The sequence below is a fragment of the Myripristis murdjan genome, chromosome 24 (genome assembly GCF_902150065.1).
Source record: "Myripristis murdjan chromosome 24, fMyrMur1.1, whole genome shotgun sequence".
In the NCBI taxonomy this organism is placed as follows: Eukaryota; Metazoa; Chordata; class Actinopteri; order Holocentriformes; family Holocentridae; genus Myripristis; species Myripristis murdjan.
Genome location: NC_044003.1, coordinates 15,790,721 through 15,817,420, shown reverse-complemented (window position 1 = coordinate 15,817,420; position 26,700 = coordinate 15,790,721). Strand labels below are relative to the sequence as shown.

Here is a 26,700-nt window from a genome sequence, read left to right as displayed (position 1 = left end):
CCTGGATCATTGTCACGTTTCCTGTGTTTAAATTTAATTAACCCTTTGCAACCTGAGCAAACTGGCTTGATTTCTTCCAAAAAATGGAAACAAAAGCAGAGAGCAGCTGAGCAAGACGTGACCCGAGAGAGAGAGTCAGAAAGTCCCTTAGAAAGTTGTGTAGACAGCAGGGAAAATGTCCATACCTGGTGTGAATGTGGGTGATGGGAGCCTGGTGGAGGCTCTGTGGAGCCGGACGGAGCTGTGAGGAGCCCGTCCTCCTGTGGTTGTTGACCTGCTTCAGTGACATGCTTACTGTAGGCGATCACTTTGGAAATGAAAGTCGGGACACACGCGCAGGTCCAGGTGTCTGCTGTGTGTCGCCGACGTCACAGAGGAGCTTTGTGACGGCGTTCCGATGCTCCTCTGTGACAGGAATTCTGGAATTCTGGACCGAGTCAGAATCGAACCTTCTGAGACCTCAAACTTTTCAAAAATATTTTAATGGAATAATATATATAACATATATATGTCATATGTATGGAATGCTGCTTTCACAGCTTTAAAATGTTTTTTTAAATATCAGTGGGTCTAAGCCTCCAAATTTTAATGGCTGTCTTGAATTTTAGATTGAAATATTTCTTGCAAATTTCCAATTTCCAAATTTCTTCCAAATTTTCCCCTTGATGCACAGAAACATATGTTTCTTTGTTGTTGTTTTTTTTTAAATCACAAAAGAACAAATGGACTCTTCTATTTGGCAGTCTGTTTGTGTTCTCTCTCATCTCTCTGGCCTTAAATAAAGGTTGAAGGGAGCTGAAAAGTCGATTGTCAGTATTTAGGCTTGATCTGCTCAAACTTAATCTTCGATCCTGCTGGACTGACACATTTTAGCAGATAATGTGGAAAATCATAACTTCACAGTTACAGGTTATATAGTTTTTATAGAATTTTGCATATTTTGGATGCTTATGTTTGCCGTTTACTTATGCATGTACACTCAGTGACCACTGTATTAGGTCGACCTGAACAATCTAATCTAATCTAATCCAGCTGTTGTGCTATAAAGTCTCCTCTCCTGCTGCCTTTAATGCTCAGCTTGTCTTGTTGTCACAGTAACAGAGGTGATCATTCACTTCTATGTTTGGCATTGAGCTCATAGTTAGTGCTGCTGTTGGACTGGACTGCACTTTACTGACAGCTGTTTCCACTATTCTGTCCCCCCTCATGTATATTAAATAGGCGAGGACAAAAAATTAGAAACACCTCTCAGTATAATGTAGTCCAGTAGCAGACTTCTGCAAACTACAACCTCAATAATAAACACAGAATTAAAGTGACACATTCTCCACAATGTCAACACAAACTGAACATTATAAACTTTCTTTAAAAGTAGAATTTAAGGCAGAGCTGCTGAGCTGAACTGCAGCAGACTGGACAGGTGGAGCTGATAAAGTGACTCTGAGTGTGTATATTTATTGATCAAATTTTGATGTGCACACATTAGAAGAAAAAGAACCTCTTCTCCTGAATACCTCTTGAACCTCTTGAATAGTAACATGACATGTACATTTCCCTTCATTTACATTTTTTTCCCTTTTCACATAATCTTAACATTTATAATCAAAATCATGTATGAGTACATACATGACAAAATAAAATAATAATAAATAGAACATAGGACCAATTAAATTACACAAATTTAAGATGAAAGAAAGACAAGAAAATAAGGAAAAAGAAATAAACAATTCAATAAAATAATGATAATAATAACAATATTAAAGCTGCAAGCAGCGTTGGACGGGCCCTCGCACCCGTGCTGCCGCGTGCCCACTTGTGCCCGGTGGCTGTGGCATTAAGCACACACACACACACACACAGAGAGTTGTTACTGCTCCTTCCCAATGAGTGTGCATTGGGAGAAGGCTGCAGGCAACTACTGTGAGTCAGAGGAGTGGAGGAGGGGAGGGAGAACAGTGCAGAGAGAGAAACCAAACCTGTTGAACAACTCTTCAGTGGCCACAAACTTTTTCAATCCACACCATGATATATAGTTTTGTAGGAATATGCGTCCTCTTTCCATCGGCATAGGTTTGAAAGCTGTCAGACTTTTACTTTAGTCACCAGGGGCCTAATTAGTGCCCATTGTCAGGGCAAGTGCCTGTTTATTCACAGCAGGCACACCAGGGTCCATGGGAAAAAGTGGAGGCGCTGGTTGTGGACACTCAGACTTTGCATCCTTCTGAAAGCCAAACGGTTCGAAGGAATGTATATTCCTTCTGAACTTTTGTTAAGCACTATGTTCTCTGTCATCTATTAAATTTGCAAGCCGATAAAATTAATGCCCTGGGAGGAGATAGATTTCATGCAAAGTGGAAATTTGGGCGAAAACGTGACTTTCAAATGCAAATTGCGGACTTCCTGTTGGTTTTAGGTGGGGGGCACGAGCACGAAAAATGTCGGGCTTGATGAGATCTACGTTTCGGCGCTGGTTTGGTCTTTCTATGACATTCTTGTGGGCCGCAGCGGCTGCCTTTGCGTCCCTAGGTGGCGCTACCGAGCCCATTTTTGCACCTGGGGGGTTCGATTTTTGATTTTATCGATTATTTTTCGCCAGACCTGGTGTGCGTGCCGAATTTGGTGAGTTTTTGAGCATGTTTAGGGGGTCAAATTAAGCCTCGAAGAGACGTAATAATAAGGGAGAAGAAAAAAGAAACGGTACAATACAATAGGGCCCTCTTCCAGAGAGGCGAGGGCCCTAATAATAGGCAAGGTATGAACAGAATAGCACTCCCATGCCATTAGCCACTGCCAGTCATAACAAACCTGTAGGTACATTCTGCCTGTGCAGTTACATGAAAATTTAATATTAAACCTGGACTGAGACAGAACTGATCATTCAACATAGACTCAGCAGCAGCACTCTCCCGTTCTCTCACTACAGTTACACTGTCGGACAGGGCGGCCACATGATCCGGCCTGTCTGACCGTCTCAGACACGGTGACTGTGCTACACGTCGGACACTAGATGGCGCACTAGGATCAACTACAAATCCTCCTTTGGCCGGAAGTTGTCGCTCAACCTGCAGTTTTCATTTGCCCAAATCAATCCCACAATCCTCAAACAGTGCTGGTGTATTCATTTGAATGGTGAAACTCCGAAAAGCTAGCAAAGTAACTTAGCCCTCAATGAACGAGACAAGTTGCGACTGAGTGTACACAAACTCCGGCTTTTAGGGGGGTTATACGCTCAAGGAGACTTCAAGACACTTCGCAAAATGAAACGGTTGGTATTTATGCGGCGTTAGCGATGGAAACTGCAAAACTATCTCCTCGGTTATATCAAGCCATATGTTTCCTGAGCTGCACGGCTAACTGGCTAGCTAGCTCGCTCGCACTAGCGGCCTAGCCAAACGTCTCCTGTGTATCCTTGATAGGTAATGTTAGCCGTAGCCGCTAGCCTTAGCTACGTGCTTGCCGTAATTTTGATGCGGGAAACACCCGTTTGTTGCGGGGGCAGCGAGGCGCATTGTTTACTGTCCACACAGTTAAAGGGTACTGCGCCAGATATCCACTTAGGTAGCAATCTAGTGGTAACGTTAATCATCTTCTTTTGGATGTGTCATTTGTTGCAGCTTACTAACTCCCTAGCTAATGCTCACATCGCCGTAGCCATGATTATCCGGCGCCTGCGTTGCTGTAAGATATTATTTGTTTGCAAACAGCTCCCGAGAGTTTTTTTTTTTTTTTTTTTTTTTTTTTTTTAGGCAACTCTGAGATGGTGCAGCATCTCAGGTGAATGCATGTTTCCATCACAAGCTGCGTTAGACTAGAAGTAGAGACTCAACTACCTGTCACCTCTTCTATCGATTATGATCTTCAAAGTTGCCTATGACTGTCTGCCCTACAGTGTCCCATACTATGGCCGATAGAAAGCATGACAGGCAACAGAAAGTCCTTTCCTTCAACCAGAACAAGCCTCATGGCCTTCTGCGACCCAGCCTGCGTCCTGCTGCTGAGAAGAACATGAAGCAGGTGGGTGGATCTGAAGAAAAAATGCCATGACTTTTTGTAAAAATAATACTCTTATCTGCATCTAAAATCCCTGTGATTATAAAGTGGAATAGTTGAGATGCAGTAGTAGAGACTACAGTGGTGCTTTTATCCCCTATCCTTTTGTTTTAGGTGGATATTTTAAATAAGGGAGAATTAGATAAGCACAGGTGAGTGTGATCCACATCTGTGGGAATCATCTAATGATCACTCATAATCACTGTCTGTATCCCACAGATAATCACTGTCAGTCACTGGACCATCAAGGCACCTTTCCATAACTATAAGCACCATGTCAATGGCTATGAATATTATGTTTTTCCCTTGTCCGACATCTTCTAATTTCATCTGCGTTGACTTTCCTCTCGTCAGATTTCCAGTGCCTTGCGGAGAACACGGTCCAGGCAAATCGAAGCGAGAGTCTGCGTGCAAGAGGAAGGTTTGTTCATTGGTGTCGGTGAGCTTGAAGCGGCTCTGCCAAGCGTCACGTGCGGGCCGGGCCTGTGACCCCGGCATGGCCAACAAAGAAAATGAGCTGACATGCTCCGAAGACATGCGGAGCGTTCACTACAGTGACAACTGCGGGCTCCCGGTGAACTCTGCAGAGACCTCCAAGATGGCAGGGGCCAGCTCCAAATACATTGACTTTACAGAGGTAGGTGACACAGCTGAGCCTGACACATAACATTGAAGATATTTACTGTGTAGAGTACTCCTAAGCCTGTTGAAGCATTTTTAGATGTTTTTTTAAACTATTTCTTAAAATTTGAGGCACTGTGGTGACATACATATAGTTTGACCAAAGTAATAACCAAGAAAATAAAAATAAACAGAAAAATTAAAGGGCAAACAATGTGACCAGTAAAAACAAAAACACAGAAAAGGAACAAGTAAATATAATTATATCTATCTATTTATCTATCTATACACACTCTCACTCACTCACACATACACAAGCTTAACCTAGGATTATGTACAAACTACACACTTTTATATAACCTGTAAGCCCCTGCATTCCTCCACATTCACTTCCAGATCCCCCCAACAATCCATCCATATGTAAATTCAACTTTGTATTATTGACAGGTTTTTCTCACATTTACCGATGCACATTGTTTGTATTTTTCCCAGCTATCAAAGGACCACGAAGCTATGACTCATGTACTTTTTGGAAGGAATCTACGGTTAAATGTAGCTCTGACATTATGGCGACGTAATGCTAGTGAATTAGTGGCCTACCTGATCAGGTAACCAAATGACAATTATCATTCCAATTCAGCAATCAGTATTGATTTTTCAACGGCATGAATCAGCTCCATCTGCAATTGTTTTTTTTCCCCCCCAGAATTCAAGACACAGGTGTGCTGCTTGATTGCCTACCTGTCTTAACAAACAAGTGAGTCCCACCTGTGTGCTTGTTTTTATCTGAACTGTGCAGCTTCACGTGTAATGACATAACTGCATAATTTGGCAAGGATGTACTAAATAAAATGCGTATGTACTGTCATGGTCTAACTAGTCTTTTATGGTAATGAAAATTACTTGCATAAAAAGTTAAAAAGTAGGATTCTCCTTCCTAAGAAATACACCTGACATGAATTGATTTTTGTTTTGTTTTGTTTCTTCAGCCTTAAAGATGAAACACCATGTATTTCACTTGGCTGCTGTGTTGACCTTCTACCGCAAGTCAAAGGGATTCTTGCGAGTAAATATGAGGAGTAAGTCTCTGTGACGAATTGCTCATGTGGTCTCTGTCTCTCTTTGAGATTATGGTTCGATCAGTTTTTTTCCCTGCTGTTTCCAGACACATAATGGTGGGTTTACACTGGGTTCAGTCCGTGATCAGGAAGTGGTGGCCAGAAATTTCCACAAAGGACAAAAGCCTGCAGGACAGCTGTTCAGAAGAGAGGTGGGCACTGCATGCTGATGTACAACCAAATACACATCCTGTAACATCTCCAAAACTCTACGGTTCCTGTTATTGTCAGCCTGGGTCTTATTTTTCTAGTTTTGCTATGATGTAAAGCAATTCCTAAAATTTTCAAAAAGTATAAGTACTTCTCTGTAGAGATATGTGTCTCTAGTTACCAGAGCACTGCTGGGGCCTAGAAAAACATAATTTAAAAAACAAGTAAAACATAACCTTTTAACACAGTAACACCCACAATTTTTATCACATTTTTCAGCATGATGGCAGAAACTTGTGATGTAACATGAGAGCCCTCATGGAAACTGTCACCTTACCATTGGCTGTGTTTCTTGATTTGAGGATATGTTTTTCCCTCTGACGTTTGTCTTACCTCTCTGTGCTAATGTGTAACAGCTGAGGTTAAAATGTAATTTAAGTCCAGCAAATTGAACACCTCAAAATTTTTATGTGAAGAGACGCTCATGCACATTGCTAATTGCACCTTTATTTTAAATGAGAATACACAAGTTATATTTTTATTGCATTCTTTTTTGAGGTGTATCTAAGCTCTGTTAATTGTAGAGAGTGGAGTTTGGCTGGGCTAACAGCAGAGGTGAAGGTCGGGTAAATCTACATGGAAAAATGAGATGCTTGTCAAACAGCTAGTTTTCTTCTGTACAATCTGTTAAATGCTCAACCAGTCCATTTAGTAACTATCTTGTGAAAATTAGCAGGGCTAAAATCCCTCAATGTGGGGTGCCTTGCTTGAGGTATTGTGTCATCAACACGCTGCCATAATAAAAGTGTGATGGGGTGTTTGTTTGCAGGAACATTGAAGTCTTGAAGCAGCGGCTGAAGGACTTGTGGAAGGATGGAGCCCGGTTATGTTTAGTTCCAGGAACTACAGGAGAAATAGCAAAGGTGAGACGTAAAAACCATACAATAGTATTTATAAGGGGCTCTACCACGGTTTTACATGTGTATCAGGCCTGGCAGGGGGCATTTTGGTGACGGTGGGTTGGAGGGACATACGGCTCCACACCATGGCATTCTTGAGCATCCTGCTGAATGTGCTCTAGTGCCTCATAGTGTTGCACAGTGGACTAGAGACACTGTCCAGAAGCCCAGACAGTGTCCTGCATCACAGGCTGAGCACTCCCCTGATGGCCACTGTCCATCTGCACAGTCAGAAAGCCGTCGATGACCACTTTGTGTTTGTGCAGCCGCGTCTTGATGAAACATGTGATGCTACATTCCTGAAACTCCCTCTGATTCCTTGTCAGCAAGACTAGCTCAGGGATAGCAGGTGATTTTCTCGACCTTCAAGGCTATTTTACACCTGCTCTTCTACCTCCAGCCTCTCCCAGAGCACAGCAGACTCTCGTAGTGTTGTCAGGCGGTTCCATGTTTAAACAACGCTGCCTCAAGCCAGTATTGTGTTCCAACAGCAAACAACAAATGAGAACAATTACAACCTTCAATCACCAGCTTGTATCCATTGTTGTGACCTCCAAGGGAGGGTTAAAGTATTTAAAATGTTAAAAAACACAGTAACAAACAACTGCTGGTTCGGGAACCTCAGCATCACTAATAAAAATCGGCTGGGAGGCATTGTTAAACTTTGCCAGAAAATCACTGGCACTAGCTTGCAGCAGCTTGACGATGTCTACCAAGCAAGAGCCATTCAGAGGGCAAAGGTCATCTTGGCAGACCCACATCACCCTCTTTATGCTGAGTTTCGGCTTTTGCCATCAGGAAAGAGGTATACCTTCCCTAAGAGGGCCAAATCAAACACCTCAGATCATTTGGTCCCTCAGCTGTAGCGTTTCTGAATAAGCTTTAGGCTTGTGTCCTTGTACTGTACATCTGTGGTCATGATAACTCACGTGATGACATTCATTATTTGTATTTATGTTTTATGTATTGTACTATTTGGTTGTCGACTACTGTTGCAAATCAAATTGCCCCTCGGGGACAGTAAAGACTTCTAATCTAATCAAATAGTAAAAGAATTAAAAGCAAACCAGAGACACTGGAGCTGCCACTAACACAGGCATCTGAGCTTGGTCATGATAGATTTGTCGCAGGTTTGGGAAATAATACAGGGAATTCATCAATTTATGTATAAATGTTTAGTGTGAGTGCAAGCTTAGATGTAGTGTAAGTTTCCATTGTAAGAAATAAAAAAGGAATTACCATTTGTAAAGCAATAACCCAAATAGATGTACTAATTTCTAAGTTTCTAGTGCTAGTTGCAGTGTCAACACAGATGTTGACACATCAATCCTGTGTCTTGTGCTGTGTGTAATGGCAAAGTCATGGAGTAGAGGTCTGGGAATGTGTTTGATCCTTAATGTATTCATTGTGTATGTATGTATTCATTGTTCTTTTTGAGGTTTGACAGAATGACTGAAGAAAACGAATGTATCTTTATTTTGTGTTTCAGGCCATCGAGGCTTATCTATCTCAACTGCGCTGACAATTGTTGATGTAGCACTGAGGATGTGACCACTACTGCCGAATCATGGCTGTGTTTTGAACTGATAAAAGGTGCCAGACAAACGGACTGGTTCATTCTGCCACTCAGACCTCTCACTGGGACTGAACTTGATCATTCAGGCAACTCCCTCGTTCAGAGCTGGAGACAGATAAGGAGGGTGAGAGAGCCTTTCTGCAAAAAACAGGAAATGACTGCTTCACATTGAAGTGGATCGTCTTTTGAAGGGGCACACGGCAAATCTCCATGAGACTGGGTCTGGGCTGCTTGATGAAGTGCCAAGCTCTTTCTCGCCACACCATTCTTTGCCATGGAATGCAAATGCACTTGTGGATGTAATGAATGCCCCCCTGTTATGTTTTGCACCTGGGTTCTTCTGAATCAAGAACTTGAAACTGCAACAGTCTTAAGTTATTAGAGCTCTCGATGTTTTCATTTTGCCTCTTCGTATGTTTGACTATCATTGTAAAAACAGTGATTCTTTTAATCTTCTTTAAAATAAATTTGCTAAAAATCAAGCTTGTTTTATTTATTTCTTTATTTATTTTTAGTTTTGCATTTTTATTTCTTTACCTACAAGACAGCACAATGAACACAAATTATTTGGTGTGACAGCTGGCTCATGTTATTGCGGCAGAAATAACCCTGATAAAGCGAGTACTTGTTACAATACACATTAATTACTACTTTTAAATTCTCGTTAAATTAAAATACACGTGGCATTACTCGGCTATGATTATCCCAGTCGCAGCTGTTTTGTTTTGGTTGTCACTTATTGGGCGAGCGTGTTTTCCGGGTTGTTCTGCCGTTTTCGTTGTGTACAATAAAGATTTCCGAAAAGTGACGTCAGTATTTTCTGCGGAGACAGCTGATGCGAGGAGCTGCTGTTCGTTACCCAGGCTGCTCTTCAATATATGTCGACCAACATATAATTAGACGTACATCTCGTTAACAGACGGTTTAGAAATATGTTGTACACGGAGAGGATACCGCTGTTAGTGCTGCTGATGCAGGCTGTGCTCGCCGTGGCCTGGTGCTTCACGGACATGGAGACGGGGCCTAGCTCAGGTGTAGCGACACAGACCAACGGAGATCGCTTCAAAATCGAGGGAAGGGCGATAGTTCCCGGGATTAAAACGCAAGACTGGGTTTCTACAGCCAGAGTCTTGGTGGAAGGTGAAGAATATGTCGGCTTTTTGAGGTAAGAAACCCGCAGGAGTCCTCCTTGCAAACTAACCAGCTAAGCTAACTAGCATTAGCTTAGCTAGCGCATGGGTCGTAGCTCGCGAACAGCTCAGCTGCTGTGGCCGGGGGGTGACAGTCACCTCTGGACCGTCTCAATCAGCTGCCTATTAGATGTTAGTTTTAATCATTTAGATGCCAAGAGTGGGAATAACGCGACAGATAAAACGAACTCTTAAAGAACTGGACAATAACACGCATCGCCATTGCAGTGTTATTGAAAATCACAACGGACTGAGCTACGGAAATGGCTTGTGTATGATCAGTGTGCGTTTACTTGATAAGAGTGTGCATGGTTTAGCCCCCCACCCCATACATACATTCCTCCAAAAGCTCATGGTGAAGACATACAAGATGATCAACGAGGGGAGACTGTTACCTAAAACATCGCTCAATAGAATTTGCTCACATTTGCTTTTTTATTTCAGTTGCATGAGGAAAACGGTGGAATACTATTCATACTATACTAATGTTAAAACATGGTTGAGAGACAGTCATGTTGTCATGAAGGTTTGATCATGCCTCTCTCTCTCTTTTTGTTATTGTTGTGTTTGCATTGTCTACACACCCCAGGGGCAACAGATGGAAATCAGTATTGTGCTATACCTGGTGCAGTGCATTTAGTGAACACTGTTCCTGTTTTAAATAAGCCAATAAATGGATGAGTGAATGAAATCAATGATAAATACTGTTCATTAGATTTAGCTGCTGTTTTGTTACAAGCTGCCAGTTCTAGTCGAACCATGCTTACCAAGAGACAAGTGTGGTAAACATTAGGTTGCTTGTTGATGCTGATTATTTGGATAATTAGTAATGTATGGTTTTCAAACTATGGACTTCTCTTTACAAGTGTCAAAATCTGTAGTCCAGTAAAGGTCTTACTACCAGAGCTGATATGAGCAGAGGCACAGTCTGCCAGTCAAAAATGGAGAGTCCTGATGAGATTATTTTTGTGGAAAATAAAAGGGCTGCAGCTAAAAGGCATGTCTGTGGATTGTCACAAACGCTTTTTTTTTTTTTTCAGAACTGATGGGAGTTTTGCTGTGAATGACGTCCCCTCAGGATCTTACGTTGTGGAAGTTGTCACCCCTGCATATAGATTTGAACCAGTGCGTGTTGATATCACATCTAAAGGGAAGATGAGGTAAGGACATGCGATACTGGGAGCCACCAGGGCTGTAATGATTCTGACAAATTGTAACTGGATTTGGCTTTTGATTGTGTGGATGTTATCCTGTTAGATTCTCTATTCTTCATGCGCCACACACCAACTTTACTGTTGTCCCCCCCACCCCCCCACCCCCAAATTATAGAGAAATCAATTTTTAAAAAGTAAAAACTCTATTGATAAACACTGAAAACCAGCCTTGAAAAACATACATAACAGTAGCAACATCTGTTTACCGCTAATCTTACCACAATGATGAATGTGGTGTGTCTGTATGTACTGTGTCTGCAGTGTTGCCATTTGCAGGATGAGAAGATGGCAAACGGTCATTGTGTCGCCCACATTACTTTTCAATTTAGTTTACTGGATACGCAAAATGGTGCCATACTGACTTAAGGGAAGGAGAGGATTCTCCAGCTTTGATTTGTCATTTTCTTTGTCTGTTTTCATAAGCTACAGTCCCTTCCTCTCCTGTCTCTGCCTCTGTGTGGCCTTGCTCCCACACACAGCACACAGGTATTTTGTGCCGGAGGGAGAGTGAATCATTGATCCAGCATTTATTTTTGTAATTCTGAACTGTGTGTTCATTATTATTTATGTATTTATTTATAATTATTTGTTTTGTTTTGGAATTGTCACTCCCCTAGAAGCCACAGAGGCACACAAACTGCATTGCGTTTCTCTTGAGTCATCCTGCCGTGTGCATCAGCTTGAAGCCTGTTGGCTCCTTGTGTCTAAGAATGATGCATCCTTTCACAGGGCACGTCTTGTGAACTATATCAAGACCTCAGAAGTGATCCGCCAGCCATATCCTCTGCAGATTAGGTCCTCTGGCCCTCACAGCTACTTCATGAAGAGGGAGACGTGGGGCTGGACAGACTTCCTCATGAATCCCATGGTAAAAATATCTAAAAAAGTCTCGCTAAACTCACTGACTATGTGTTATCTATCATTTGCATATCTCAGTGAGGGTAAAGAGTAAAGAGTTTGCAAAAGTGTAACATGCTGAACAGATGATGAAAGCATTTTTAATTTTCATGATTCCTGAGGTGTGCATACAGTTGTTATGCTGGCGTACCGAGCTCATCTTGACTTTGTTCGTTCTTTGTTTCCCTTTGCCTGATATCAAAGCACCCATTATAATTTAATTAACAGTTGTCATGCGGTTTGCAGTGACAACAGTCAAGAAATTGATCTGTGCACAGGTCCTTATTTCCATTTGTTTTGGAAGATTTGGTTGTTGAGTTGTTCAGCTGTCCAACCGATTGTTACTAGCCTGTCATACTGCTATGTCCACACTGGCAGGATGTGTTTGTTCTTGATACCTTTAAGGGCAGTTTACCTGTGAGAATATTGTTCTTACCATAGTTGTCAGTGTTGTTCCACAGTATAGAGCGTTTGCAGGGTACAGACAGTTCCATACAGCTAATCTTAAAGATGAGTCAGGTGTTCCCGGCTCTCTTGTCTTGATTCATTGTCTTCATTGCTCCTACAGGTGATGATGATGGTTCTACCCCTGCTGATTATTGTCCTGCTGCCCAAGGTGGTCAACACCAACGACCCAGAGATGAGAAAGGTAAAGACCTATACATAATTTTAGAGTCAAATATTTTTTATGTTTGTTTGTCTGTTTGTTTTGCAATTTTGTAGTGTGCATTTTGTGTACATGTACAGGTATATGTGAATGTGGCTTTAAAGGATTATTAGGCTGATTTCTATCAAATTTGCACGTCCTAACAACTGGGCAGAGAAACTGTGATCAGATGCTTGGTTTGAGCTGATGGTCAGCAGATATTATGTGCTTGTGTGAACGATTTACAGCCACAATCATAAGCGCTATGGGTGACTCGCAGACTGATCTGAGCTGCCCTGATTATGTCAAAAGATGTTGAATATTTATGACTCAACATCTGCAGTGTCTAAACAAGTCCTGTAGTCCAGTGGATATTAATGCATGTTGCTGTACATATTAATGCTCATTGGATCAAGCTCCTATAAGATGAGCGATTGTCACATCAATAATTCACATCACTGCATAGAACTAAGAGTTTAAATATGCCAACCTTTCCTTACGGTTTGGTGTGATCATGTTTATGACCGACAAAATACAGCTGCACCTGTCTTGGTGTGTCATGCAGCCTTTTAAAAATTGAAACGTCTGCTAGTGTGTCCTTAGTCTTACTAGCTGTCCACTCTTCAAACTACAACTGTGTTAATTTATCACCCTCTCTGCAGGAAATGGAGCAGTCCATGAACATGCTGAACCCCAACCCTGAGCTGCCAGATGTCTCTGAGTTCATGACCAAGCTCTTCTCTGGCTCTAAGGGCTCTGGTAAGCCAGGCGGCAGCAGTAAAGGTACCAGGCCTGCAGTCAAGAGGAGGTAGTACCACATGTGTCCGCATGTACTGCCTGAAGCACGGGTCATGCCATGGAAGCAAGATTTTTAATGGGATTGTTTTTTTTTTTTTGTTTTTTTTCTCCTTTGGGTCTGTTGTACAGTTTCTTTTCTGAGAGGGTTCTCACCTCTCGTGTTTTTTTTTTTTTCGGTACATCTGGATATCTAAAGCAGGATTGGAATGACTGAGCAAAATTAAGTTTTTTTTTTTTTTTTTTTGTTTTTTGTTTTTTTGCACTGCACTGTTTAAATCTCCTTAAATTTAATTCAGGATATTATTCTTCATTAGTGTATACTTTCTACTTGTCACTCCATTATTCAACATTAATCTGTCTGAGCTAACCCTTCAGTCTGCATTTTCCACTGCTGCTAATTCAGTTCTAATTCCAATACCTGAAAGAGAACATATATAAATATTCAGAGATTTTCTTGAGGTGATTAATACGACTGTGAATGAAGATTGATTGAATTTTAACTCTGACAAATTCTTATTTAAAAGCCTAGATAAATAAATTGCAATGGTATAACAATTGTGTTTTCTGCATTTGTTGGGGTTGTGGGGTTTTGGACATATTTTGTTTGGAAGTGATGTGAGACCCTCAGAATGATTATTACTGTGTTAGGTAAGAGAAGTTTGTGCAGAAATATGAAACACAAAGGTGTATAAATCAAAATTACTAAGCACTGTCAGTTCAGTAAATAAACGAGCCAGGTGGTTTTCAACCAGATCTCTAGAGAGCATAACTGGCTGTAGCCTACTTTTTAATAAGGGGCACAATAAAGTCCATATTGAAAGTGTGTTCATGATAAATGCCCTGGCTTGAAGGTGAATCAGTGAAAGTTGCTGAAAGGACAAGTTTAGTGATATATGGCTCTATTAATAATAGAGCTGCATTACACAAGTTAAAGTGTGTTGTAATGCAGGTCAACTGTGCTAACATGGAGCCCACAGGGACCAGCAAGATGGAGCACCAAGCTGCCTGTGACCTCCTGGGAATCCTTGGAGGTCCTGAGCTCTGTTGGCTCTTCGCATGTACATGTACAATTTGACACATTCAGTTTTTGTTGGTCGCCATCTGGAATGGGGAAATAAGATCATTTATCAAAACGTTGCATAACAGAAATACAGATCCAAGTCACACATGAAATAACCCTTAAGATGTTGAAAATAGTCATGCCGGCAAAACTCGTAACACTTTTTTTCTGTTTGTATTTCACTGTTCATATCAGTACACGCAACCTCATTGTCACAAAAACTCTAGAGATAGACACTGAGCACTGATTCATTTACAAAGCACTTCTTACCACTCTGAGCAGAACAAAGGCACAGAGTTAATGAAAAAAACATTTGACATTACATTATGAAGGACAGTGCAGTAATTTACAACAGTATCACTCATCCATCAAAGACAGTTTGGTGCACAGTTTCCCACTGAGTAATGCTCCTTCACATACTCCCTTGTGTAATCCTCGTTGTGTATTGTTTCTTCACTATGTATTTTCAAAGGATCATGACAACCTTTTTTTTCAGTTATATTGACATTGACAGCAAAGTTGGTGTGATCCATTAACAATCATATGCCCTATTTCAACTGTGAATCTAATGCAACTGTAAACAGCATACAGATTAGCCCTTGAACACAAGATCAAATATAAATATGAATAGCCTGGATATAAAACAACATAAATAAAACATTCAAACACTGATATATGCAAGGCAATTTACATACAAGTGAAGTGTAAAAACTAATTGAAATAGGCAAAATGTCTCCCTTATACAGTAACATCACACATCACCTTCACATGTGTAAGCCTACAGGATGTCCACTATATACAGTGCAATTAAGTTTTAGAATAAATGGGGATTACATGACTTTAAATCATTACATGAATGTGTAGCTACTAGGATGAGTTTCAGGCAAAGATTTCTCATCTGTAAATTTTTCCGGAGCAGCAGTTAGGTGCTGCATCGAGCTCAGCTGACTTTGAGCACAACCCACATGTACTTCAACACAACAAACACACACAGCACTTCATGCTGAGGAAGAGCACTGACTACAAATCACTTTCCAAGAAAATCCACTCATGAGTAAAATTAATGATGCTATTCAGTGCAATGTCAAGTCATTTTATTGTTGACATTTGGGTTTTGTCCGCACCAGTACAGCTTGTCCTCCCCTCGTCTCCTCCTCCACTGGCAGAGCAGGAGCATGCGGAAGGTCTTCTGGAAGGTCTTGTTGCACAGGGCGTAGCACATGGGGTTGATGGTGCTGTTGACGTAGCACAGCCAGTAGCCCAGGTGCCAGAGGGACACCGGGATGCAGTTCGAACAGAAGGTGGAGATGAGCACCATGATGTTGTAGGGCGTCCACGTGAGGATGAAGGCCAGGAGGATGGCGCTGAGGGTCTGGGCTGCCTTCCTCTCCTTTATCAACACCATCCTCTTCCTCTTGGTGATCTGGTTCTTCAGGACGGGGTCCATGGGTTTGGAGGTGGTGGAGGAGGAAGGGGAGGAGTTCTTATCAGTCTGCTCGGTCTCGTCGGGGCATGGGGTTGCCGTTACAGGATCATCATTTTTATCCTTTGAGACAGGCTTGAACTTGTAAGAGATGCACTTTTTACTGCTCTTCTTTGGAGGGCTTGCAAAATACCTGTCTCCTTCATAATCTGCCACCTGCCCATTGTTATTACCTTGATCTTTGAATGATCCCTGTGGGGTTTCCAATGACACCTGGTGCTCTTCCTCCTCAGATGAGGTATAGCTGTTGAAGGAAGTGACCTGGTCTGCTTTGGCCCATGCCTCGTCTGACCTCGTGGTGGTCTTAGTGGCGTTACTTTGGTTAGAGGAGGACCAGGACGCCTGGCTCCTGTCTCTCCTATCTCTAGTGAAACGAAAGCAGGACTGAATGATGGTTTTCTGTGGTTTAGTCCCTTCTGACGTATCAGAGGTCGCAAGCCCCTGGAGCTCTGCCAGGTCCTTGGTTCTTTTCTCTGTCTCCTTGTAGATCCTACAGTAAAGGATGGTCATTACAGAGACAGGGATGTAGAAAGCAGCAATGGCTGTGCCAAATGTGATCACAGGCTCAGAGAAAAATTGGATCTCGCACCGTTTTGGAGGCACTGTCCTCTCTCCTACAAAATACTGCCAGCATAGAATGGGTGGGGCCCAAAGGACAAAAGACACGAGCCACGCCAGGCCGATCATGATGGCAGCTCGCTTTGGAGTCCTCTTAGCCCTGTACGTTAGTGGCCTTGTGATGGAGAAGTACCTGTCAAAGCTGATCACAAGCAAGTTCATAACTGAGGCATTGCTGGCTACGTAATCCAGTGCTAGCCAGAGATCACATGCAAGGTTTCCCAAGGACCAGTATCCCATTAGTATATACATTGTGTACAAGTTCATGGACAACACTCCTATGATCAGGTCAGCGAAGGCCAAGCTCAGCAGGTAGTAATTGTTGACAGTCTTCAGTTGGCTGTTGACCTTGAAAGACAGCATCACCAGCACATTACCAACTATGGTTATCAAGCTGACAATGGCTGACACTGTAGCTATGGTTATGACCTCCCACAGGCTGTGTGTGAGGGGCTGAGTGTGTGACGTGTTGCCATTAAAAGTCATGTTTAGGAAGTCCTTTGCATCCATGGTGCTGTTCAATCTGTCCATGTTAAAGCGAGTAACTCAGATAAAAGTGTCCCTCTGGCTCCATTAAGAATTTTCATAGGTTTCCCTGAAATAAAGAGAAAACATTCATGAGACATAATACCAACTGTATGATTACATTTTTCTCATTTACTTACAACTGTAAACTATTTGTGGCTCTTGTTACATATCTAACTAATAGAACTTTGTGGTGTACTGTCAATATGCATATTTGAAGTTTTAAATTGCTCCTTATCTATATGTATTCACAAATATTATTTATTTATTTATGCACGTTGTGTATGCAACATGCGGAACCAGTAATCAGCAAGTTTATAGGGGGTGCGTATTCGATGTAACACCCATCACCCTCATGCCTGTTGTGGTGTTACACTCCAAACCGTCCGCTAGTGCTATTTGACAGCAATGGAGGGAAGACCGAGTAGAGGGAGAGGAGGCAGCTGGAGAAGGGGTGGAGGCAGGGGGAATGATAGCGAGACTTGCGGTGGTGAGCACCGGGGCCGAGGGAGAGGAGGCCACCACCGAGGCCGGGGGAAAAGAGACCACCACCGCGGCCGTGGACGCGGAGGAGGCGCCCCTCCAGCCGACTTCCACCAGCGGGTGAGCCAGACGCTGACAAGTTAACGCCGGTGTGGTCTCGACGTGTCCCGGTCTCTCCTGCATGGAGAGACCGGGACACGCCACACTGCATTCAAAAAAGGAGACTGAATGTGGTCTCGCTTCTCTGCAGTCGTGCACATCTTTAACCCCATGACTCAAGACTTTTTTTTACGACTCACTAGGACCCACTCTTCGATTCGGCACACACCACACACACCGAGCAGCACTTATTTCACTTGAATTTTGGCGTTAAGTGTAAGTTTAGCCACCTTATTGCCAGAATCTGCTTACATTAAAATATCCCGTCGGGGGCGTTAGCGAGCACTGTGAAATCGTTATGCAAGTTGAGATTTTACTGAAAGAAAGTGTTGTGACGGAGAAAAAACGATGCCGAATATACCAGGAAATCATAACAATGGCCCCAAAGCTTTTTAAAGTTGCACGACGCCTGTGTGTTGCCGATAAGCAAAGCAAAACTAAACGGACACAATCTTGACTGGACTTCGGTATGGGGCTCCCTCCATACATCAGATAACGGGACACAACGAGGCTGTAATGATAGCACTTACTGCAGCTTACTAGTCAAGAAGGTTAGACAGATTTATAAGGAAGACTTGATAATTAGTAAAAAGCAGGTTCATACAGCTCAAACAAACAACAATAAACACATTTACTGAGATATAGCCTTATTTAATGGCCAGTTGTATTTGTTGTTTGTTGTGGTGCAGAGGAGAATGATTTTTGTGCTGGCATGATTGAGTGGCACATGAATGAATGAAGCGAGTTAGATTGAAAAGAAATGAGCCTTCATTCGGTATCATAATGGTAGTAATCAATAATTATCCAAACACAATAAATACTCAGAGCGGTGTTTTGATGCTGCCATTATATGGGCATTATGCCACTATGAGCATTGTTTCATCTGTGGACAGTGTGACTCAGAAACTGCAAGGTTCAGCTTAATTTGCTCTTGAATCTTCAGTCGAATAATGTTCCTGCCATGGTAACTACAGAATCAGAAGACACAGACTGGGTGCTTCTTGCTTGCTACCATAGAAACCGCCTTTGGTACATCCATGATGATGTCAGGTAAATAAGCACTGTGTCATCTTCTCTACAGTGCCGGATACTCTGAAAAATTGGGCGAAACTATGTCTTTGTCATAGTAACACATCAGCTGTCCCAGGTTTCTTGTTTGCCAGTATTAATTTCCATGACAACACGCTCACACATTGTATGCCTCCTGGTGTGAACTGAAATTTCCACAGAGTACACACTGTTCATTGCATATCCTGCTCTGCTTTTTATTAGGATCAAGATGAAGGGGACAGCCTGCAGCTGGAGAATGATGGGATGGAGGTTTTTTCCAGGAGGAAGTTGGAGTCAAACTGGGACCGCTATGAGGAGTCGGAGAGGCAGGAGCCGGCTGATGACACGCCTTCTCAGAGAGGAACTGACTACCATGTCCTGCTGGAGTCTGCAGGTAAGGTTTCACCTGTCTGAGGCCGTGTTTGTTATGTCAACTACACGTCTAGCACACAGTCGCCCTACAACAACGAGGGGACAAACAAGTCACAAGTTTGAGCGAAACTTAAACAGACCCGTTCCTGTAATCTTTTGGCAGTCGGATTAGCATGCATTACAAAACTAACTCTTAAAACTAGAGACTAGAATGATCTGTGATGTCAACATAGAGCTGTTCCACTGCCAATGAACACCACACTGAATTTTTGGACTCGGTAGCGGTAATTTTTCTGGGACAGTTAGCACTGCAAAGAAATGAAGCTCATTCGGTTCCAGAAGCTCAAGCAAACATTTTATGAATTTTCAAAGTGAGCATCCCACACAATTTTGTTTGCTTCTACACAAATTTTCTTTTACATAAGTGTGTCTTTGGCATTTTGTTTTTACCAATAATGATAATGATCTGTTTTTTCTGTTTTTTTTTTTGTTTGTTTGTTTGTTTTTTGACTTGGCCAGCATTATGGAACCTGCATTTTATATCAGCGCTATACCTTTAAAGAGACTGAAATAGTTGGATGGTCCACATAGGCTAATTACACTGCTAAAGCTGTCTTGCTAATCTAATTAGTAAGTAGAGATGTGTGTTTTCTCATGGGACTCGATTGCCCTGTGTGGACACTGATTTCAGATAGTTGTTTGTCTTCCTTTTCCTAGTTCAGCCTCACTGGTCACTGCTTGGCCCCAGGGGCCCCCTGCAGTCTCATTTTTGTTTCTGTTGATATTTCTTCGCCCCTTAGGAATACAAGAGAGGTTATGCCATCTAGTTAGAGCAAAGGAGAGGCCTTTTTAATATTATTTAGGGCTGATCTAGTCCCTCTGATAGAACCGCGATGCACCCGTAAAGCAGTCATCTGTGTTAAGGTTTACAGAAACATGGTGTTGATTAATGTGCCAGATTTCCCTGTCAGATTAGTTTATCATTTTTAATTATGTCTCCTTTTTACATTAATTAGATCGGCTAGTATTTATTCAACCTAGACTGTGTTTTGAATAGCTGTTAATTATCGGTGGTGGATTTTGTAGCTCTACAACATGTGGACAAGTTATTGGTGTCATTTTAGACACTGATCAGAAATAGAAAGAAGAGCTCCATTTTGGAGAGCAGCTTCTCTTGTCTGATTTTAGCCACATCCCCAAGATGCCAGCAGGCAGAGTACAACATGAAATATCAACCCTCTTATTTTTGGATATGTGTGTGTGTGTGTGTGTGTGTGTGTGTGTGTGTGTGTGTGTGTGTGTGTGTGTGTGTGTGTGTGTGTGTGTGTGTGTGTGTGTGTGTGTGTGTGGAGAGTTGGGGTCAAAAGCAAGCACACTGCTCAAATACATTTCCTCTTTCTGATGGATTTGAAGGTAAAGCCACAAGAATTGGCATAGCATAGGGTAATTAAAAGAAAAGATGCTTTAATTCTTTTGTCCCTGATCAGCGGCGAGTGCAGCGTTCATGGCTCGATGGTTCCCTTTTGCTCCCTTGAGTTTCAATAGATTTTGCCTCTGATTTCCGCATCTTCTGTCCATAGCAGGATTATTGATATTCATGAGCTTTTTCGTGTTATCTATTTGTGAGCACAGTAGCGGCGCACATCCTGCTAGTCAGAAGTTCAAGACTCTTGTCTCCACTTCACTCTCTCTTCACTCTCATGTCTCCTCTGTATTACCATGCCTGAGTAGATATTATAAGATACTGTTCCAGGACTCATCTGGAAATTTCTGAGGGCACTAACATTCAGGCAACATGTTTTACTTCACTAGTGCTGTGATCAGGAGGCACAGTTTAGAGGTGATGTGCTCTGTAATACTCAGCATTTAGGTCATCAGAGTAATATGATACTGCAGTTGTTTAAACTAACAAATACATTTGCCTGCTCAAATATCAAACATTGGACAGTTCCTCCCTGACCATAGCTTCAGGTAAACACTCTGTGCAACCTGACATACATTGTTATTTTCTTTGCACATTTTATTTATTTTAATTTTTCAATCAAGTTGTGGTAAATAAGTAATATTATTATATTATAGCAATTTATCCTAGAGTTTGCTGCTAACTCCAAAAGAATTTCATTAGTCTGGGTTTCACTGGGGAGTTTTAAATGCCCAGTGGTGTCTAACGATCTAAAGGCTGTTTCCACCCTGAGAAGAGTACAGTAAAGAAACACTAAATACCTGCAATGGTTTACATATAAATTGTCCAATATGAAGATATTGAATATAGACACAAAATATTGGTATCTGTTCCTGCCTTCAGAAATTCTTGTTGGCTAAATTCTAGTTTAAACATCAGGACTGGTTTGAAGAATGTGAGAATATTACACATGAAGAAGGCCACATTTAGAACAAAAGTCTTGAATTATACATGAGTTTAACTTGTCAAATATGTAAATCAGTATCAGTTCTGCACAGCTCCATAACTCCAGCCAATTTCTCTGATTAGCTAAGTTTGATGGGCCTGGAGCCAAATTTCCAGGGTTCACTCCCACCGGCTGTGAAGGACGTTTAAACTCGATCGTGTTTTGGAAGAAACTGTAAAGCCTCATTCCACTCAGGATGCCTGCTTAGGCAAACAACAACTCATGCCGTTAGTGTTGCAGCGCTCTTTTTCTCCTTTTTTCTTGCAGCGTGAATGCCAAAGGTGCTGTTGTGAGCTGTTTGCGTCGTATCTCTTGTCTCTGTGTTTTGCCCACATTGTCAGATTAGTCATGCCGTACAGCAAGAGGCCGCCACTCTCTAGAGGATACTTAATTGTACGTGGGTGGGAATGCTTTCAAGAGTCGTTTTTTCTGGCCAATTAAGGTAGCCATGAAATCAGGAATTCTCCATAGCGTCCCCATCCCCCTCCTCCTCTTGCAGAATATGTCTTATTGTGAAGCCTCAGCCATCATTTCTTTTGCTTTCACAGCTGTATCCCAGGTGTTGAAGTACTGGAGTCATTTCTTATTTGTATTGTTGGCAAGATGAGGCAGATTGTACAGGTTAGAGGGGGCCTCTGTTTCTTCTAACCTATAGAACTAATATGCACGGCTGTTTTGTATTTCAGGAAAGAAATAGCTGCGGGCGATGTTCCTCAACCTTTTGTAATGTAAAGGAGCACTTCTCTTTTTTTGTGGCTCACAAGATACAAAACACTAGGGCAAGCATCTCTTCATGGAGGTGAAGAGCACAGGGTAGCCCACAGTGTGGAGGAGGCAAGAGTATGATCACAGGCGGATTTCACAACATTTTAATTACGCTGGTATGATATTTTTCTTTGCTACTCACCAGTATGTCTGCAACACTACTGGCCTGGAGTCTGCTCTAACAAGGCACATCAACTGATTATCACTGCCCTCCCATGCTGTCAGTTATTGGACTTCAGAAATATTTGGGGATAAAGTGCACATGGACGAACCAAAACAAAACCAGCAAATAGAACCACAAAAACATGAATTATTGCAGCAAGGCAGAGAGAGAGAGCATGATGTAACTAGAGATGCACCAATCCACCTTTTTCAGGACCGATACCGATACCGATACGAGAATGTGAATATTGGCCGATACCGATACCGATACTGATACCTCCGTTTGTTTTTTGTGGCAGGACATACCTCGGCTCTAGGTGCTCGATGAGGCCACGAAATCCAACATTTTCCACCACAGAGTGGTGTTTTTAATGTTAATGACTAAAATGTTAATGACTAGAATGCACACAAATGAAATAGAAATTATCTTAAATTAATTGAGGTAACAAATAAACAACACTCTATTTATTTGTTTATTTAATGATTACGTTGTTATAGCAATAAAAGGTGAAAATTATATGTTATTAATGATTGGGGGGGGGGAGTGTATTTGTATGCTTAACCGTGTTGGCTATGGGCTTGAATTTGCATTATTCATATAGGCTAACAGCAGAAACTGATTGTGGATCGGGAAGAGGATCGGTGACGTTGGGCCGATATCCGATACCTGAATTACGTCAATATCGGCATCCGATACCGATACTGGATCGGATCGGTCCCATCTCTAGATGTAACCATATTAATTTATGGATAATAGAATAATTACTGTAAACAAACAGTTCCTTTGTGAAAAAGACATCACTGGGTCAGATTAGACATGACAACTGGTAAATTGATTTACGGCACAAAGGGAGAATTGTTTACAGTGCAAAACAGGAAGAGGGTGCTGTTGTTGTAGAGCAAACAGACCTAAAGCTTTCAGGGTTGGAGGCTGCATATTGGTTACACTTCGTGCTGTTCAAAACAAATGCTTGGAGAGTGAAACCGGTACAACTAGCAACATCCTGTTGGCGACAGGAAGCAACAGGAAATATTGCCGTAATTCTGAGAAACAGAAGTATTAACATTCCCACTGAAAGAGCCTGCCAATTGTCTCGATCATGCTTGCTTTGTTTATGGTACTAAGGAACCGTAATTACTTTGTTAAAAAGGCTACATGTAGCACCATATAAGAAAACATGTTTGATGCTAACGCTGTATGTGGTGAGGCAGGGCTGAATGAGGAAAAACGGGTCATGCATTTGCATTTCCTGCTTGTACATTACCACTGAAAACACACTTTGGAAAAAACAAACTTGTATTGGTAAAGTAAATGTGAAGTCTGACTGTTTTTCTCATAAGCTGTCCCGATACTGTTTTTATGGTATCGTGCTTTTATTGAGTCTCTTTTATCTTTTTCTTTGGTGGCATGATTTGGCAGTCTGACACTGAAGGACAGGAACAGATTGTGTCAGATCATTAAATGGTCCAGTCCGCTGATTGATGAGTCGCAGCTGAGCTTAGAATCCCTGCACACCAAACAGTTACAGCGGATGGCCAGCTGCATCGCAAGTGATGAGTCCCGTCCTCTGGCTAACGAATTCCAGCTCCTACCTTCAGGTCGTAGGTTCAAAGTCCCAAGGTGTAGGACAAAGTGCTACAGGAACAGCTTTATTCCAGCTGCCATTGTCCACTTGAACAGAGCTTAGCAGGGTTTGCACATATTTATTTATTTATTTGCTTATTTATTTATTTATGGAAACTATTTATTTGCCCTTTGCACATTGGTTTTATGCTGACGGTCTTTTAGTGGTTTCTCTTGAGCCCTGTTTTTCAGTTTTTAGTCTTTTTTTTTGCATATGTACTTTGTCAGTGTTTTTAGTGTTTTTTCTTTCTTTCTTACTTTCTTACTAACATGGACGCCCTTTGTTCTGTTTTGCTGCAAAACAAATCTACCTACGGGTACAAATAAAGTGACCTGAACCTGAATTGAAGTTCACATTTTACTGTAGTCTAATGAGCAAAAATCAGACACAATAATAAGTATGCAATATCAAAAACCATGTTATCATACTAAGGCGCAATAGCCAACACACACTGAAACAGGCATACACACACACACACACACTGAATGCATGCACAAATATAGAGATATACACGTTCTGTTTGCCTCTAGACTGCTCTTTGTTCAGTGTTGGATGCCTGTTTCACTGCAGAACAAAATCTATTCAGACTGAGTGGACAGAAACAAGTGCCAAATTCTCTCTCTTTGAGACAGACTGTCTGCAGTACTATGGATGAGTAGAGGTGAAGCCTGTGATCCCCCAATTGATTTTGGCTATTACATCACTCTATTTAAGTTCAAGATTATTTATTTAGAGCGAAGAAACATGAAAAAGGCTCAGGAGTGAAGCGTTAGTGCAGGTAAGGCCGCAGCAGGTTTACAAGTGGAACCTCAGTGCTGTTGAACATTGCTTTACATATTACAATCTAAACAGCATTTGAAGTGATACGGTCCTAAACGGGTCGATATAGATGAAGTGGAGGAAACATTTTTTTCCCCAAGACTTTAGGATAATGGTAATATTAATAAAAAATAGGGTAGAGCTCAATTTTAAAACATTCCTGTTTTTTCCCCCCGCATAAATCTCATAGTCTTGACATATGTTCATATTGTACTTTCACCATTCATTCTTTTCTTTTGTGTGCACTATAATGATGCTGTACTCCATACCCCTCCCCCAACCCCTTCCATACTTTTCATGTCATTTCCATACATTTTATTCTACGTAACAAGCTCCAGTGTTAGTTTTTTGTTTATATAACTCCTCATGTAATTGCCATTTGCTGTATATTTGTTTATGTTCTCTTTTTTTCTGTTTTGATTCTGTTTTTCTTTGTTTTAGCCTCTTATGTTTGTTGATGCTGCGACCCAATTTCCCCACAGACACCATTAAAGTTTCATCCTGTATGTCTTGTATGTCATCTGTATATGGATCTTTGTGTGTGTGTGCATGTGCATGTATATATATATATATGTACACTCATTCCTAGGTTCTATTCCTACACTTATAAAAAATGCTTAATAAATGTTAAATAAATGCAAACACCTAAAGCTAATTGGAGGGGATTTAATAGATGAAGTTGATAAAGAATTGCAGCTGCCGGTTGCATTCACCTGCTCTTTCTATTTGAAGCCAAAAGAGGGTAGAGAAGCTACATGTTTTGCACACTCGGCATAGAAGTCTACAAGAGACAAACAAACAAGCAAAAACACAGCAACAGGAAAACACAATGGCTAATTTTCTTTCTGCAAGACCAACATTGGCACCCCAATTTTATCACTCCTACCTCACTTGCCTGTCTCATTCGTTTGCATTGATTCACTGGTTGGGAAAATGGAACATTTGGCATTTAAGGTTATACACACCATTTGATTTGACCTGCAGGCCGTTTTCTGTTACCTTGTGCACGACTATTATACTGTTACATATCCCTGTTTGTTGCTGGTCTAAACATTCCCAGTGCTTCAGCATCTACGTGTTGATTCACTCTGATTGCACCTTCTGCACCATGGAGGGCTAAAGTTCACGTGCCAACAAGCAGGGATAAACAGTTTTCTCATATATATATATAAATGACATTAAATTATTTTCGAAAACCCTGGGCGCTTTTGATACTGGAAATATTTCAGGAATGGCGCTTTTTGAAAATGCTTTTGTGGAGAAAGTTTTTCCTCGCCTTGAGCCTCAGTCATGAACCAGAGAGGAATTTTGATGAACCGCAGGTGTATAGATTTTGTTAAAATACATGAGCTGCTGTCGCGCCTCGAGGAATGAATTGCCTTCGACCCTGCTGTAACCTTAAAAGAGCTTTTATTTTGTCAGGTCTCATCTCAGTTGTTGTGCATTGTTGGGGCTTGATTGTGCTGTCGCTATGGGTGACGCACATGTGAATCTTGGGTTGTATGTGTGCTTGCAATTGGAGGGGAATTGTTGGTCAGTTATTTACTTTGTAAGACTGTCATCTATCTGTACACATTAACCTGAGGATCAATCCTCCTCCCCTGCAGCCGTAGTTTACCAAGGCTGCTAATGGGCACCTATCAAGGCTCAATCATAATGAGACAAAAGGAAATCGAATTAAGGCTTCAATGATTCAGCTAACTAGATTGACAAACACAAGGACGTTTTTCCTAACCTAGATGAATAGTCTCAATCATGGCATTAGTTTATGTGTTCCAGCGTTGTTATGGATACTTGATTTGCCATCCACAGTGGAAGAGACAGGTGTCAAAGCAGAGGAATGAGGTGGATCATCTACTGTCTGGCTTTCGAAAATAAGAATTATAGTGTGGCCTGTGTTGCTTAGGTTAGTTTGCTGATTTTGGTTAAAGGAAGACATCAGGCTTAATTAA

At 41.6% G+C, this 26,700-nt stretch overlaps 4 protein-coding genes across 4 annotated transcripts in view; 3 read left to right on the top strand and 1 right to left on the bottom strand.

Annotated features, from left to right (window-relative positions):
- The first annotated feature begins 3,064 nt into the window (after positions 1-3,064).
- katnbl1 (katanin p80 subunit B-like 1) lies at positions 3,065-8,956 on the top strand. The gene is made up of 10 exons (XM_030046531.1): positions 3,065-3,265; positions 3,890-4,014; positions 4,165-4,202; positions 4,405-4,687; positions 5,164-5,279; positions 5,378-5,428; positions 5,661-5,750; positions 5,837-5,941; positions 6,769-6,862; positions 8,388-8,956. The coding sequence occupies exons 2-10, from the start codon at positions 3,901-3,903 to the stop codon at positions 8,418-8,420; spliced, it is 924 nt and encodes a 307-aa protein (XP_029902391.1). The 5' UTR covers positions 3,065-3,265; positions 3,890-3,900; the 3' UTR covers positions 8,421-8,956.
- A 312-nt stretch (positions 8,957-9,268) lies between these two features.
- On the top strand, positions 9,269-13,774 carry emc7b (ER membrane protein complex subunit 7b). Its single transcript, XM_030046532.1, has 5 exons — positions 9,269-9,639; positions 10,705-10,824; positions 11,608-11,746; positions 12,344-12,424; positions 13,084-13,774. The coding sequence occupies exons 1-5, from the start codon at positions 9,407-9,409 to the stop codon at positions 13,231-13,233; spliced, it is 723 nt and encodes a 240-aa protein (XP_029902392.1). The 5' UTR covers positions 9,269-9,406; the 3' UTR covers positions 13,234-13,774.
- A 1,589-nt stretch (positions 13,775-15,363) lies between these two features.
- Positions 15,364-16,890, bottom strand: chrm5b (cholinergic receptor, muscarinic 5b). The gene has a single exon (XM_030046529.1). The coding sequence runs from the start codon at positions 16,888-16,890 to the stop codon at positions 15,364-15,366; it is 1,527 nt and encodes a 508-aa protein (XP_029902389.1).
- A 379-nt stretch (positions 16,891-17,269) lies between these two features.
- The window catches only part of aven (apoptosis, caspase activation inhibitor), a 30,435-nt gene continuing 21,004 nt past the window's right edge, over positions 17,270-26,700 (top strand). The window contains exons 1-2 of the mRNA XM_030046530.1: positions 17,270-17,508; positions 18,820-18,991. Of these exons, the coding sequence (XP_029902390.1) occupies positions 17,314-17,508; positions 18,820-18,991 (367 nt within the window). The 5' untranslated portion in view covers positions 17,270-17,313. The remainder of the gene's footprint in view (positions 17,509-18,819; positions 18,992-26,700) is intronic.

What these genes read in the sequence shown, in the direction of transcription:
- katnbl1 (XM_030046531.1), top strand. Translation starts at nt 3,901, where the DNA reads ATGGCCGATAGAAAGCATGACAGGCAACAGAAAGTCCTTTCCTTCAAC. An exon ending in GGAGAATTAGATAAGCACAG is followed by an intron (nt 4,203 to 4,404) that starts GTGAGTGTGATC and finishes TCCTCTCGTCAG; the next exon opens with ATTTCCAGTGCCTTGCGGAG. An exon ending in CTACCTGTCTTAACAAACAA is followed by an intron (nt 5,429 to 5,660) that starts GTGAGTCCCACC and finishes TTGTTTCTTCAG; the next exon opens with CCTTAAAGATGAAACACCAT.
- emc7b (XM_030046532.1), top strand. Translation starts at nt 9,407, where the DNA reads ATGTTGTACACGGAGAGGATACCGCTGTTAGTGCTGCTGATGCAGGCT. An exon ending in GAATATGTCGGCTTTTTGAG is followed by an intron (nt 9,640 to 10,704) that starts GTAAGAAACCCG and finishes TTTTTTTTTCAG; the next exon opens with AACTGATGGGAGTTTTGCTG. An exon ending in ACGACCCAGAGATGAGAAAG is followed by an intron (nt 12,425 to 13,083) that starts GTAAAGACCTAT and finishes CCCTCTCTGCAG; the next exon opens with GAAATGGAGCAGTCCATGAA.
- chrm5b (XM_030046529.1), bottom strand. Translation starts at nt 16,890, where the DNA reads ATGGATGCAAAGGACTTCCTAAACATGACTTTTAATGGCAACACGTCA.